The 12,879-nt window shown below is 41.8% G+C and overlaps 1 protein-coding gene across 2 annotated transcripts; it reads left to right on the plus strand.

Annotated features, from left to right (window-relative positions):
* The first annotated feature begins 532 nt into the window (after window positions 1–532).
* Window positions 533–12,654, plus strand: sh3d21 (SH3 domain containing 21). 2 transcript variants are annotated; one of them, XM_041942416.1, is made up of 17 exons: window positions 533–703; window positions 1,326–1,483; window positions 1,600–1,657; window positions 2,535–2,644; window positions 3,126–3,216; window positions 3,331–3,386; window positions 3,469–3,508; window positions 3,993–4,087; window positions 4,487–4,588; window positions 4,951–5,002; window positions 7,775–7,825; window positions 7,917–8,034; window positions 8,935–9,100; window positions 9,911–9,991; window positions 10,120–10,316; window positions 11,925–11,988; window positions 12,132–12,654. In XM_041942416.1, the coding sequence occupies exons 1-17, from the start codon at window positions 700–702 to the stop codon at window positions 12,162–12,164; spliced, it is 1,476 nt and encodes a 491-aa protein (XP_041798350.1). In that variant the 5' UTR covers window positions 533–699; the 3' UTR covers window positions 12,165–12,654. The 2 variants fall into 2 exon arrangements, with proteins under 2 accessions (XP_041798350.1, XP_041798349.1); XM_041942415.1 differs by having other exon boundaries at window positions 534–703; window positions 8,932–9,100.
* The last annotated feature ends 225 nt before the right edge of the window (window positions 12,655–12,879 follow it).

Genomic DNA, 12,879 nt, shown 5'->3' on the forward strand with positions numbered 1-12,879 from the left:
GGCAAAGGCAGGGACCATGAGTTACTACAGCCCATGCGTAACAAAGTACAGTTTCATCTTCATAAAATATGTATTTAGTTACTTTTCTTTGGCGTGTGTTATTTCGGTGTGTGAAATTCAGTCTTGCGTAGCCTGGTTCTGCTTTCTATAAATGGCAGCCTTGAAAACAACATCATTACAGACACGCAAAGTCCGCCCAAGAAGCATAAGTAAGGTACTGAGTTTTAAATCCATAGCTGTCTGACCCCGTGCACTGTGGAGACCTGAATGAGCCTGTAACTGCGCTGCTTGTGAGTGCTGACTTTGTCTCCAAATGTTTTCATTGCATTTCAGTGTTGACATGCTCCACTCCAACCCTCACTTATTGTGAGCTTTGTTCCGTCACTATAAACCTGTCTTACCTGTTCATCTCCATTTCCTCCCTCTCTCCTCCTTCTCTCTCTCTCTCTCTCTTGCACTCTCTCTCTCTCTCTCTCTCCCTGCGCTGTATGACCCATCCTACTTCTTGCTGTTGACTTGCCATGACTAGCCACAGTAAAAGTTGCTCAATGTTAATGTTTGACAAGTAGGAAGAAGGGCCTTGGCTGCCATATCTCTAAGTCTTAGACAACACAGCCGCGCTCTTTCAGTTCTCCCTTTGCTCAAGAGTTAGTCTGCTGCTTTGTGAAGGAATTACATATTCAAATACAGAAAGACACCATGGGTGAGTCAGCTTTGTCACTTTTTCCTATGTACTTGTGGAATTTTGTTATGTTTAATCCCCTTAGCTGCCTGCTTGCTTTGATTCTGGAAATCTGATGGCAAAACACAAAGTGTAAGTGCAAAGTAATAAAAAAACTTAGCTGTTTTGTGTCTGCACAAATGCATAAAAAGGATTCTAATTTGGCGCACAAATAAAACCAAAGCTGTGGTATATGGATACGATTGCATAACTTTGCATAGACTGAATGCATGTGTTTGTGTCCTGTGGAAAACTAGGGTCATATTATTTTTGTTTTTACCCAGAGATGTTTTTATGGCAGTTTGTGCTGGAAAAAACTATGATGGCTGACTTTTCTGTAATTTGTTGATTTTTCAGCCCTGTCAAATTCTCTTAATCCTGCAGGAAACTCCTCACATGGAAAATATGCTTTCTGCTTTCACGGACAGAAGAAACTTGTACAGTTTATCTGTAATATTCAGTGTTTACTCAACGCCCATATCCCTGGTTATCCTCTGCTGCTCGTCTTGGTTTTGAAATGTCAGGACACATTACTTGTGAGCCAAGTGCAGCGGCTTTTGTGCAGAGAATCTAATTTTCTGCCCCATTTACCGTGGTACTGTAGAGGTGCTGGTGCTGCTCGACTTCGAGAGCACCATGGGAGACGAGCTCACAGTGAGGTCGGGGGAGGTGGTCAAAGACGTCACCAAGGCCAGCGAGGAGGGATGGCTGGAGGGCGAGCTGAGGGGAAAGAGAGGCATCTTCCCCGCCAACTTTGTCAAGGTCTGTTAACGCTACACAGGCCACAGCATTGCGTCGTCACTGCCCTGCACGTTTATGTGTGTTCGTGTTTATCCTGTGTGTGTTAAAACATGCCCCGTTTTGGTTTTTCATTACAGGAGGTGCCAGTCTATTTGATAGGTGACAGCAAGAGGGAACCACGAAGCCTTAGAAAAAGTACAATGCTAAGTCTAAACTCTCAGTACTCTATTTTTTTCCACTGTTATCAGCTTAGGAAGCAGAAACAAGCTATGCACTCTTTGTCCAAGAAGCATGTGGGATTCAAAATCATCCCAAAAAGTCTTCTATCAGGCAAATATTTTATTCACAACACAAAAAGAGGCAATACTTCAGTATAAAACCATTTTATCTTCAAAATTTGCTCCAAAATTTAATATTTACCCACAACAGAGTTAGTGTAAATAGAGTTTTGCTGGGAAATGGTTATATAATGGTTACACAAAATGGTCCATATGTCCATTTGGAATGAAACCCTTTATTTGCAAATAATGAAATCTGCTATAAACTACGTGTGTACAAGATCCAGGGTTGATCAGAGCTGATTATGTTGGATTTAATGAAAAAAAAAAAGCGCACATTGCAATATTGCAGTTAGCTCTAAAAAACCATGAACATATTTGACCATGTTTTTGAAAACAGGCTGTTTTTTTCTGTTGTAGTTTCCTTCTTCTAAAAACACAAGGGTTTAAAACTGTGGTTAGTGTGGTGCATGCACTCAGCGAGACAGTGCAGCAAGCAAGCTGACTGTAAATATATGTTTACCACTTCCTCGCCACACAAATCCTGATTATCGTGTATGAAAAAGGAGCAGATAAAAACAAACAGTGCCTTTGAGGGATCAGACATGTTAGAAACGTGAATGAGCGCCAAGTGCTTTGCAGTCTTAGCGCTTTCCTGTTGACGGCTGACTGCTCTGACTCCTATCAGGCTAAACACACCATTACTGAGCTCTAGTTTCTCCATCAGCATTACCAGTGGATTAGAAACTTTACATCGGCCTGTTGATGTGGCTGCTGATTCTTTGTCTTTCCAGTCAAGAGGATGAAGCAGACGAGGAAATGCGAGGTAGTGTTTGCCTACAGCCCCATGAATGAAGATGAGCTGAGGCTGGATGTCGGGGACACCATAGATATCATCAGAGAGGTAGAGTCCCATCTCTTATTGCTCACATTTGAACTCAAAAACTGAACAGTGATGAGTGGTGTTAGCCTGCTGTTTAGCTGCCTGGAAGCAAAGCATTTACCTCCTGCTTGCTTCAGCTGCTCAGTAGCCCAAACCGTAGCATTTTATGTCAATCAGGGCGTTGGCAAAATGTTTGCTCGGCCAACCCAGCATAACTAAAGAGCATTTCACAAAAGGTGGTCATTGATTCTTTGGGTATTATATTCCCCTCATCGGCTGGCAGGCTTATAAAACATGTTTCCTGGTTACAGCTATATGGAAATGCCTGTGAACTGATCCGACTTGTTCCGAGAGTTCAAACCATCAAGTAATCACGGATCAAATCGGAGATTAAACAGACTGATTTCTAGAACACGCACTGGATGACGACGTGTCTTTAAAATGCTCTCTAACATATTTTCTTGCTGTACTCCGTCTCTCCTTCATTCGATCTACACAACAGATTGAAGATGGATGGTGGATGGGGGTGAAAAATGGCAAAGTGGGAGCATTTCCGTCAAATTTTGTCAAAGAAATTTTTGTTTCGCCTAAAGGTTGGTAAAGCCAAAACGTCTGTGTGCTTTATTGTTCCTTTTTCTGTACATGTAATCTGAACTTTTAAATAAATAATAAAAAAAAACTTGTTATGTATGACATCCTTTTGACAGACCACAATGAGGGCAAGATTAGACCCAAACTCACTGAGGCGGTCTTCAATAAGGAGGTATGTAATGCAGAAATATCACTTCTGAGACGAATGGATTACTTGCCTTTGACTAATGTACTTTGTTTTTGTCTTGATAAAGATATCTCAAAGGGCAAGTGTGAGAAACAAAGCAAAAAATGGTGAGCGCACATGTTTTTTTAAGTGCTAAGCTACTATAATTCGCATTTGCTCATTCTCAAACTGTTTGCAGAACGGATTGATCCCTAAGGTGACACCCTGACTTTACACACTGTGTCTATTTTTGAACAGCATTTCAAAAGCAATTAGACAGGTCTATTTATATCCAGACACGCCGCTGACATGTGACGAGTGGTAATTCCTGTACTTTTACCTGGCCGGTTTACGGGAGAACACTTAACAGCGACATGGCTTGATTAATCTCTGTACACGGGGTTACGTCAGTGGAATATCCTTCTGGGATCAGGTTTTACAACTTTTATCTCCAGTTTGTCACAAATTCTTGTCGTTTATTCTTTGTGTTGGCAACATGAAGATTGTTCACAAGGATGACAAGAACAGTCGCCATTGCTTGAACCTCTTATCTCTTATTATAATGCCCAGCTTCCGTGTTTCCTTGCTACATCTTATGCTACGTCTCCTCAGGGGTGGAGTCTTGCCAAGTCATGTTTGACTACAAGGCCAAAGCGGAGGATGAGTTGGACCTGAAAAAAGGAGACACTGTTGTGATACTGAGAAAGGTTTGAGCACACTGTGTTGTTATTTTCTGGCGTTGTTGTCTTCCCATGATGTCATGCCATTAAAACAGACTCATAAGACTCGCCCTCTGGGTGCAATTTACTTTCTTACAAAGCAGCTGCAGGTGGATCACTGTTCATCCTGCCAAACCAGTTGTGTCACTCTCAAGGAGATCATGTGACACAGCGCACAAGATGACTCACATTTGTTTTAATGACACAAATGTGGCAGTTGCCCAAATCATGAGCTATCATAGAAAAACATCTTGTTCCTCGTATGATAACTTGAGAAGTAACCATGTCTTGCTTGACCGTTTGGTAACCCCTGTGCAGCAATTTCACGTCCCAAAGGACACTGCCCTGTTTGAGCTTCTGATGTGACTCTTTAATCTCCATGTGAAGGAAACAGAAGATGAAGGCTGGTGGGAGGGAGAGCTAAACGGACGCTGTGGCTTCTTTCCTGATAACTTTGTCATGGTGATACCACAGATGGACAGTCTGCAAGTGAGTGGACTGAAACACAACATCAGGAATATTCTTGTTGAAGTCAGCCATCAAGATCTGACAACTGCATTGTGCTGCCATGAAGTTATGGACATGCTTTATAGTAATTCATTCCTGCTATGCTTCTATTATTGTTTTGAAATGGTTCAGAATGTGAAGCAGCTGCAGCTGGCTGCTCTTTGCCTTCTTAAGCAAGTCTGCAGCCTGTGTACAGTGAGTCAGGGTTGTCTTTAACATCCTCTGTTTTGGAGTTACTCACTGAAAATTCCCTTAGTGGAAAGAGTGTGCATATAGAGATGCCTTTAGTTCACAAGGGGACGTACTTGCCAACCTGTTTGAGTTTTCCGTTTCCCCTCCTCTAGTCCGGGACTACAAGCCAACCGCCTGCACGCAACGTCGACAAGAAACCCGCAGGTAAGGGAGCAGCGTGTATGTAGCATTGATCAGATTGACAGAGTGGGGATCTACCAGGCTGTAGAGGCTCTCTCGTGACTCATGACTTCTGGCTGCAGTTGTGTTTAGCCTGGCAGGGTGCTTACAGTCTGGACTGTAACAGACTGCTGTTTTAGCAGATGGAGAAATTGGCAGAAAAACTGGCTGGGTTCAGTGTTTGGTATAAAAGAAGCCAAAATGGTGCACTGATCAATGTCATTATTTCAATGTGCTGCTGAAGCAACTTGAAGCCCTTTCAGTGTGGTTCTCCATATTAATGCACCACATTAGTTAATCATACTTCTGTTTCCTCCATTTTCCTCTATAGTCATTTACTGAAGTAGTGTTCATTAAGTATAATTTTGATAATTAATTCCATTTTATGCTTCAAAGCCACTACAATTTGCAGCCAAGTATTTTTTTTATTTATTTTTTTTTTGGCTGCATCTATCTCACAGCTTTAGTTATTTCGCAGATTCAAATTATGAACAAAAAATAAGATCAACTAATAAATTATTATGTAATATTATAGATTAATCTACCGTTCTGTACATAATGTACACTTAGGCCCACCTGTGCACATCAGTGCATCCATAGTTGTAATCAAACAATATAATGATTCTGAAATGGGCCATTCTGCATCATGAGTATTTTTACTCTTGGTACTTTGGGTATATTCTAATGCTAATACTTTTTTGCTAGTACTTTTGCATGAGTAAAAGTTTGAATAGAGTTTTATTTTGCGACAAAGTAGCCCTAAGCTGTGGTATTGCTACGACTACTGAGGAATCCACTGCACTGAAGTGTTCATCTTTCATCATGCCAAGAGGGTTAGACAAGCAGACTCGTTTAAACAAGTTTAACCAGTTTAAAAAAATCCTTACTACATTACCTTAATGGGGAAATGACACAAAAAAAACAAACAAATATTGCCATACTGTGTTATATCATGTAAAGGACAACAAACAATTAGAACTTTTGGCTCACTTGCGGTTTGTTTTTGTGCCGTTATAGATAGCTAGGTTTGTAACCAACTTTGATTCAATTGAATGGCATTTCTGTGTCGCAGGTTTTCCTTGTAAAAAGTTTAAATGACTTCAAGTGTTGTTGTCGTTGTTACTGTTTTCTCACAGTTATTGCAGCCAAAACTTTACCTTTTTAGTTTGGACATTAAAAAAGTGCAGATGAACTTTAACAGCCTTTGAAACATGAAGTTGCAGAAATGAAATCTGCGAGGCACCCTGAGCAGGATGTGGTTTGTTGTCTCGTTTCAGCTGAGGAGTGCCGTCTCTGGTGCAGGGTGCAAATTTAGCAAATTATTTGAACCAACGAAACAACAAAAATGTCAACTTTGGACTTCCAGCTCTTTCCTTGGTTGGAAATCCAAAATGCATTCTCATCAAAACATTTGTGGTTGAACATGCAGGTGACACAGTCCCATTCAAAGTGCTCAGATATTCAAATATGCCACCTGAACTAACTGGGTATCAGCACGGCCGCATAATTTGTATTCGCACCACATTACGCTCATTACAGCATTTTTTTTTTCCACACAGTATCACTCACAAGAATTTCACAGGAAGTCTCGCACTCCGATGGGGGATGGTTAGACGGGTCATGTGACACAGTTCAGGAGTCTTGGAGGAAACAAGGGGGTGGGGGGACGGAGGAGAGCTCTGTCACAGAGATTTTCACAACCAGCACAAGAAGCAGCACTTGAGCTACTACTGCTGTGTGGATGGTTTGCTTGAGAGGGAATGTTGCACAATGCTTTGAACACTCAAGGTAGGCTTCCTGTTCTCATTCGGTCCGTTAGGCATCTCTCAGTATAACTAAGCGTTGTTTTTGAAGGGCTATGCATTAGAGCAGCTTCTTACATTTGAGCTTATATTTATGTAGCTGGGCTGTAACCAGGTTCTTCAACCTCTTCTGTTTGAAATGAGCACTTGACTTGCATGGCAAATAGGAGCCTCTCTCACATTACCTTCAGTTCACTGAGGCTCCCTAATTCAAGCATCCATTCTCTCATCAGTCTCCAAAACAAAGTCCTCTCAGTGGCTGTATTTTTTTCTATGAGCTGAGCCAGAGTGCCTGTCCCCGAGGAACTTGTTGAGATCCTTGGAAACTGTTACTGCAGTGCTACTGGATACAGCTGTGACCTGGCCTGCCCCAGTGATGTGCACAACCTTTTCTTCCCAATGCAACTGCTCGTAAACTAGATTACAGTTTAATTAAAAGACCAGTAGCATTTTCTCCCCCACCATATTTAGCCATAATGCTTTAAACCAGTGTTTTTTCACCGGCAGTGTTATAGTTCTCTTAAGCGCTCTCAATGAAAACAGTAATTAACACAAAGGATAGAGTGTATCAGTGCATTTACTACGAGAGGCCACACCTGCATGAGTATGAAAGCTAACTTATTTATCAAAGGCAGATCTGCTGAGCGTGCATGCTTCATTTAGGAGCAGCCTGCTCTATATTCATATTGTTACACACAACCACAGCTGGGAAATGCCCTGCAGATAGAAAGCACCTTCAAAGCAGCCGCTTAGGGAAACTTTTTTACAATGGTCAATGGACTCAGAGAGACAATATTTGCCTGACAAAATCCCAAAGCAGCGTGTCAGTGCTTCATTGTGTGCAGTAATTCTGCAATTTTACGATTACAATAATTTTACCATCTAAAATACAGCCGTGCTACTTCCATATCAAAAGCAACTTTGTGTTAAATGTTCTTCCACGCTACATTTTCAGCGACGACAGACGCCTCAGCGATGGAGAAAGGTGGCCCAGCAAAGGCAAAAGGTATAAATGGCAGTGGCTTTTATTAAAACGTGACACAGTCCTTTCAAAGATCAATAATGTTGATGAGTAAAGTGATAAATTTGCTTTGCAGATCATAAACCAGAGGTTAAGGACCTGAGAAGCAATCCTCCAACCAAAGTCAAGCTGCCATACATCAACAAGCCCAGCCCACCTCCAGTCAAAGACAAACCCAACAAGATTTTGCCTAAGTGAGTGATGTCACAGCATCTCTGATGTCCTGTCCCACGACTAATCTCATGCAAAACCGCTAAAGCCTTACTGGAGAATATGTCTTGCAACATCTAACATGAATACTGTTTCATTTGCAACCTTTCTAAAGCAAAAGGCTTTTAGGAAATGTCAGGAACACTTTCTCCTCCATGGTCTGGCACCGGGAGCGGTGTTTTTAGATGCTGAAGGTTTTGGTAGCTGCCACCAGTTGCCATGGTGTCCTTAAAGAAGAATGCCAGGATGCCGACCTTTAAAGGCTCAGTGGAAACTCTGGGATGAGTCAGATCGGGCCTAAACAGACGAGAGCAGCCCATTTCCTGTTTCCTGAGCAAAACACACACACAAGCAGGCACACACACAACTGAGAAAACAAAAACGGTCCTGTCAAGAGGGGGCTGCTAACGGAGAACAAGCTTCTTCTGAAAATTGTTTCCAAGCAAATGCGTTTTGAAGGGATATCTTTCCAGCTTCCACACGAATCCCTCTGAATTTTGGAAGCCTTAACCTCAAGGCCGATCATTTCTAAACCTCATATCAGATCTAACAATACACGAAAGGTTACTGAAGTTGAGCTGTGACACAAAAAGACATGCATCACTGTATATGCACTGTGAAAGTGAAACGCATGCCACTACAAAATAAGACATACAGAGAGACTTCAAGACTGCAGCTGCCATGCTCTGCACCTGCAACTATTAGAGTTTAGGAAACTGGAAACCACATGCAAAGTTTTTTCTTTGTCTGTGCACCACATTTTTATACATTATGAGAACATTTTTGAGAGTCTGATTCAGTTCCTCTCTTATGTTCCCCACTTACTTCCATCAAATGTTGACACAAATCTAAATCTCATAAAATGCCACTCTTATTATCAGCAGAACCAACGGTGATGTGGCTCCTGCCGCACTGAAACAACCGGAGGAGAAGGAGGCCAATCACTTTGACGGAGTGGACATTCAGACCGAAAAGCTGAGTCATCCTACAGCAAACAGAGCCAAACCCCCACAGAGGAGACCACCATCAGGCCTGGCCGTAGCAGTCCACGTTAGTGACGCGCTCATATTGTTTTATCATGTTTTAATCACAACTTCTGCTCTGCTTGAAGTATGAGGTGAGGAGCAACACAATGAATTGCGGCAGGAGCTGTTAAACCACATGAGTAATGCTCGACACCATTCTGTAGATGACCTTTGCAACTTGTGATTATCACAGTAACAATGAGGCAACTCCCAGGTTTATCTTGTGCATACTTGGCAAAGAAAAGTACTTATATTTTTGTCATACAGTGGAGAGAGAAAATGGAACCGAACACATTTAGCGGTGCCCTGCGTTTCAAGCCTATTTTCCTCTTTTGGTGGTTCTGCAATCAGTGACATATTTCCATGTCAATGTAATTTTCTGCACAACTTGCAATTCAGTAACAATGTTTTCAGTGCCATGAGTGATAAATGTTCGAGAGACGGCTTTTCTAGACTCCACTACCGCTAAGGTTCAGCAGTTATACAAGAGAAATCATTGTCAGAGAGGAAGAGATAACAGCTTCATTGCACTCTCAGTATATCAGAATGCAATGAAGCCACAAGATGTGTTCGAGCAAGAGCAAGGCCTTAATGATAGATGAGCCTCCCACATGCCCACTTTACACCGACAAGTTCTGGCCTGATCTCCCGGGATTATCAAAGGGAACGGAAATGAAGGGATTTATTCTTCTATGTAACCTTCAATGGCCTCTACATGCTGCCTAACAGACAGACCCACGTGAAAAGTTGGCATAATTAAGGAATGAGAGTTGTTAAGGCAGGTTGAGAGGAATGATTACTAGCAATGTTTGGCATGGTTTATCCTCCTTTGCAGGCCCAGAGTTCTAGTGACGAGACAGAACCAGAATTATCGCCGAAAAAATTCCAGACTGAGAAATTACCTGGCTTGCAAAAGGTTTGTGACATTGACTGCTTCAGTAAAGATATTTTACATTTCAATTGCACGACTCAGTATTTTAGGATGAAGCCAGCGCAGTTCAGTAGTCTGTACAATGTCATGCAAAGCCACCTAATTCATTGCAGAGTACAGAAAACCTCCTGCCATCACCTGCAGTGCCTGATCATCGACCCAAGACGCCGCCTCCTGTTCGACCAGCACCACCCAAAGTTGCTGTGGATGGCAGAACTGTGACTCACAAAGAGGGGCCGACTGTGGAAAGCCTGCAGGCTGAGCTCAAAGAGCTGAGGATGGCTGTGGAGCTGCTACAGACACGACACGAGTGAGTACTTTACATTTGTAATGTTTAAAACCTCAGAGGTGTTTAAGAGACAAGTAAAGCTATTGTATTGTTTAAACAGGGACTTCACAACACTCAAATTCCCTAACAGAGAAGGCGTAGAGGGACCTCTTATCCCAAATGAATTCCTGGTGTTGTTTGTGGACACTAACACACACTGGAAGTGACTAATCAAAACCTCAGAGAGCAATACAAGCTGTGTACTAAACATAAGCACTCCAGCCAAAGAAAAGAACCTAACAATGTTAGATCTTTGGCATCTCTTCCCTTTGATTGTTTTAATATGAAACATCACAGCGGCCTGGTTGCTAAACATGAGCCATGCTGAGTGCAGCCGACCCATGATTTCCTGGCCACTGAACTTCTTGAGCCCTCTAGTCTTGACATCACCCTCACTCTCCTCTTAGTTTTGTTGCGCCCGGTTTTGTTCCAGCTTTCCTTGTAATGATGGTTATTGGTCCATAGAGTTTTGTGTAATTCCCAGTATAGCTCCACCCTGCTTTAACCTGGCAAGAGGTCCACTCAGTTACTATGATGACGCACTGGGCACCCACAGCAGGCTGTAAAGGTCTTGACATAAAAAGGTGTGAACCAAGCCTCTTGCTATAATCAGTGTTCCATAATGAAATTCGTTAATGCTTGCTGTCATGTTGTTGGTGTCCCACAATTTCACATTTTGGAGATGAATTGTAATTTATTTCAATAAAGAAAAAAAAGCCATTCCTAGCCTCCTCTCCCTGTTTTGGTTCAGACGCTACGCTAACCCATAAAACAATAAAAACAGTGCCTCTCTGCACTGCTGAATTGCACCATCTTTTACTGTATGTTGACTTTTATATGGCAATGTCTGGAACAGTCAGTATGTTGCTGTTAAGACAGAGACCCTTATAACATTATGATCTGATTTTGTGAACTGACTTTTTTGGCCACATGGTGGCAGCGGAAACAAGTTGTAAACACAAAATTGTGACACAACCAGCAGTTATGGAACAACATTATAGTTCATTTGGAGCCATGTTTCAAGCCACCAGTCCAATATTAACTTTTGTTTAACTCTACTTTTGGTCTCCACCAAATCTCAAGGGAAATATCTGTTTTTCGAGCTGCTAAATGTTCCAATATGTTTAGAAGCAGACAGGTTTGTGCTTAGCAGGTTGTACGGAGATTATTTTAGAGCATTTTCAATGAAAACAGCTGTGTCAAAGTGATGCTGTGAGAGTGGTGAGAGTTTAATAAGATAGCAAATTTGCAGCCTCACAGAAAAACAATGAGCTGAAACTCACACCTTCATAAAGCTGAGTGGAGCTGCAGATCCAGGTGATAATTCTATGTAGCTTCATCACTACGAGCGACCCCTTTCACATTGTTACATCATCATTTGATACGTTGCAATTATAAATTTATCAACTATAGCCATTTTAAAGATGTGTTAATTGGCAAATCTTGAATCCTAACAGGACAACAACACAATGTTTTTTTCACTACTGGTGCCTAATTACATTAAAGCTTAATTACATTTGACTTGACTTACGTCTTGACCTAGTTAGACGTCTGCAAACTCCTCTTTTTGTTTCTGTCTCTTTTGATCAGGCGAGACATGCAGGAAGTGAAAGAAGAACTGCGGGAGGAGAGAAACAAACGAATGGCACTGCAGGTCAGTTCGGCATGCTTTGAGTTTTGCATTGATTCGTACATTGTGCCTGCTGCATACTGCCATAAGAGAGAATACAGAAGTTGTGGTTCCCAAGATCATGACTATGATATAATTGATTGTTAAAAAATGTCTTTCCCATCCAGGAGGAAGTGCAGTGCTTGAAGATGAAGCATTAATCTCAACACAGACTGTGACTGGGCTCCCTGCCTGACGCTGTGACACGCAGGCTCTCGAACTGCAAATTTAAACAAGACGAACATTTGTCTTACATGGAATGGGTATGGAGAAGACAAGTGAGCTCTCCGGCTGCAGACACACAAGTGAGGGCTAAAGTAGAAAGCATAGTTGGACAAAGGATCAAGCTAATCCTGCACTGGACCGGAGAAATTTGATCCTTCAAAAGACTTTTAAATGATGAACTGTTAAAATCTTTACATATTTGAATGCTGGAAATCATAAATAGTGGTCCTTAGTGGGGCTTGCTTTGTTGCAAATTAATGTTTTACACTGTTCTGTTCCAACTGTCACGTTTATCATAGGATTTACTGTACTTTTAACATTTACAATTGATGCCTGAGCAGGACATGTAATATATGCAGCTGTACATAGGAGGAAATATTGTGATGTCTTCTACAAAACATGAAATATAATTTTAAGTCATGCAAAGGGGTGTTGCTATCTGAATGCTAATATGAGAAATAATGAAGTCAAAAACAAAGGGTGATATGCAGGTGATTTTTTCACTGGAGTGTAATGCTGCATTAATCCACTGGGGGGTGCTATATGACAACTCTACATAAAGAGAGGCGTTAAACTTCTCCGTGAAAGCAGGAGTGGTGGAGGTGACCTAGCACTTGTGACCCCACGTTAGAAAATGCAAAACAATTCATT

Source organism: Chelmon rostratus, chromosome 8 (genome assembly GCF_017976325.1).
Source record: "Chelmon rostratus isolate fCheRos1 chromosome 8, fCheRos1.pri, whole genome shotgun sequence".
NCBI classification, from domain to species: Eukaryota; Metazoa; Chordata; class Actinopteri; order Chaetodontiformes; family Chaetodontidae; genus Chelmon; species Chelmon rostratus.

What these genes read in the sequence shown, in the direction of transcription:
- sh3d21 (XM_041942415.1), top strand. An exon ending in AGGCGGTCTTCAATAAGGAG is followed by an intron (nt 3,387 to 3,468) that starts GTATGTAATGCA and finishes GTCTTGATAAAG; the next exon opens with ATATCTCAAAGGGCAAGTGT. An exon ending in ACAAACGAATGGCACTGCAG is followed by an intron (nt 11,989 to 12,131) that starts GTCAGTTCGGCA and finishes TTTCCCATCCAG; the next exon opens with GAGGAAGTGCAGTGCTTGAA.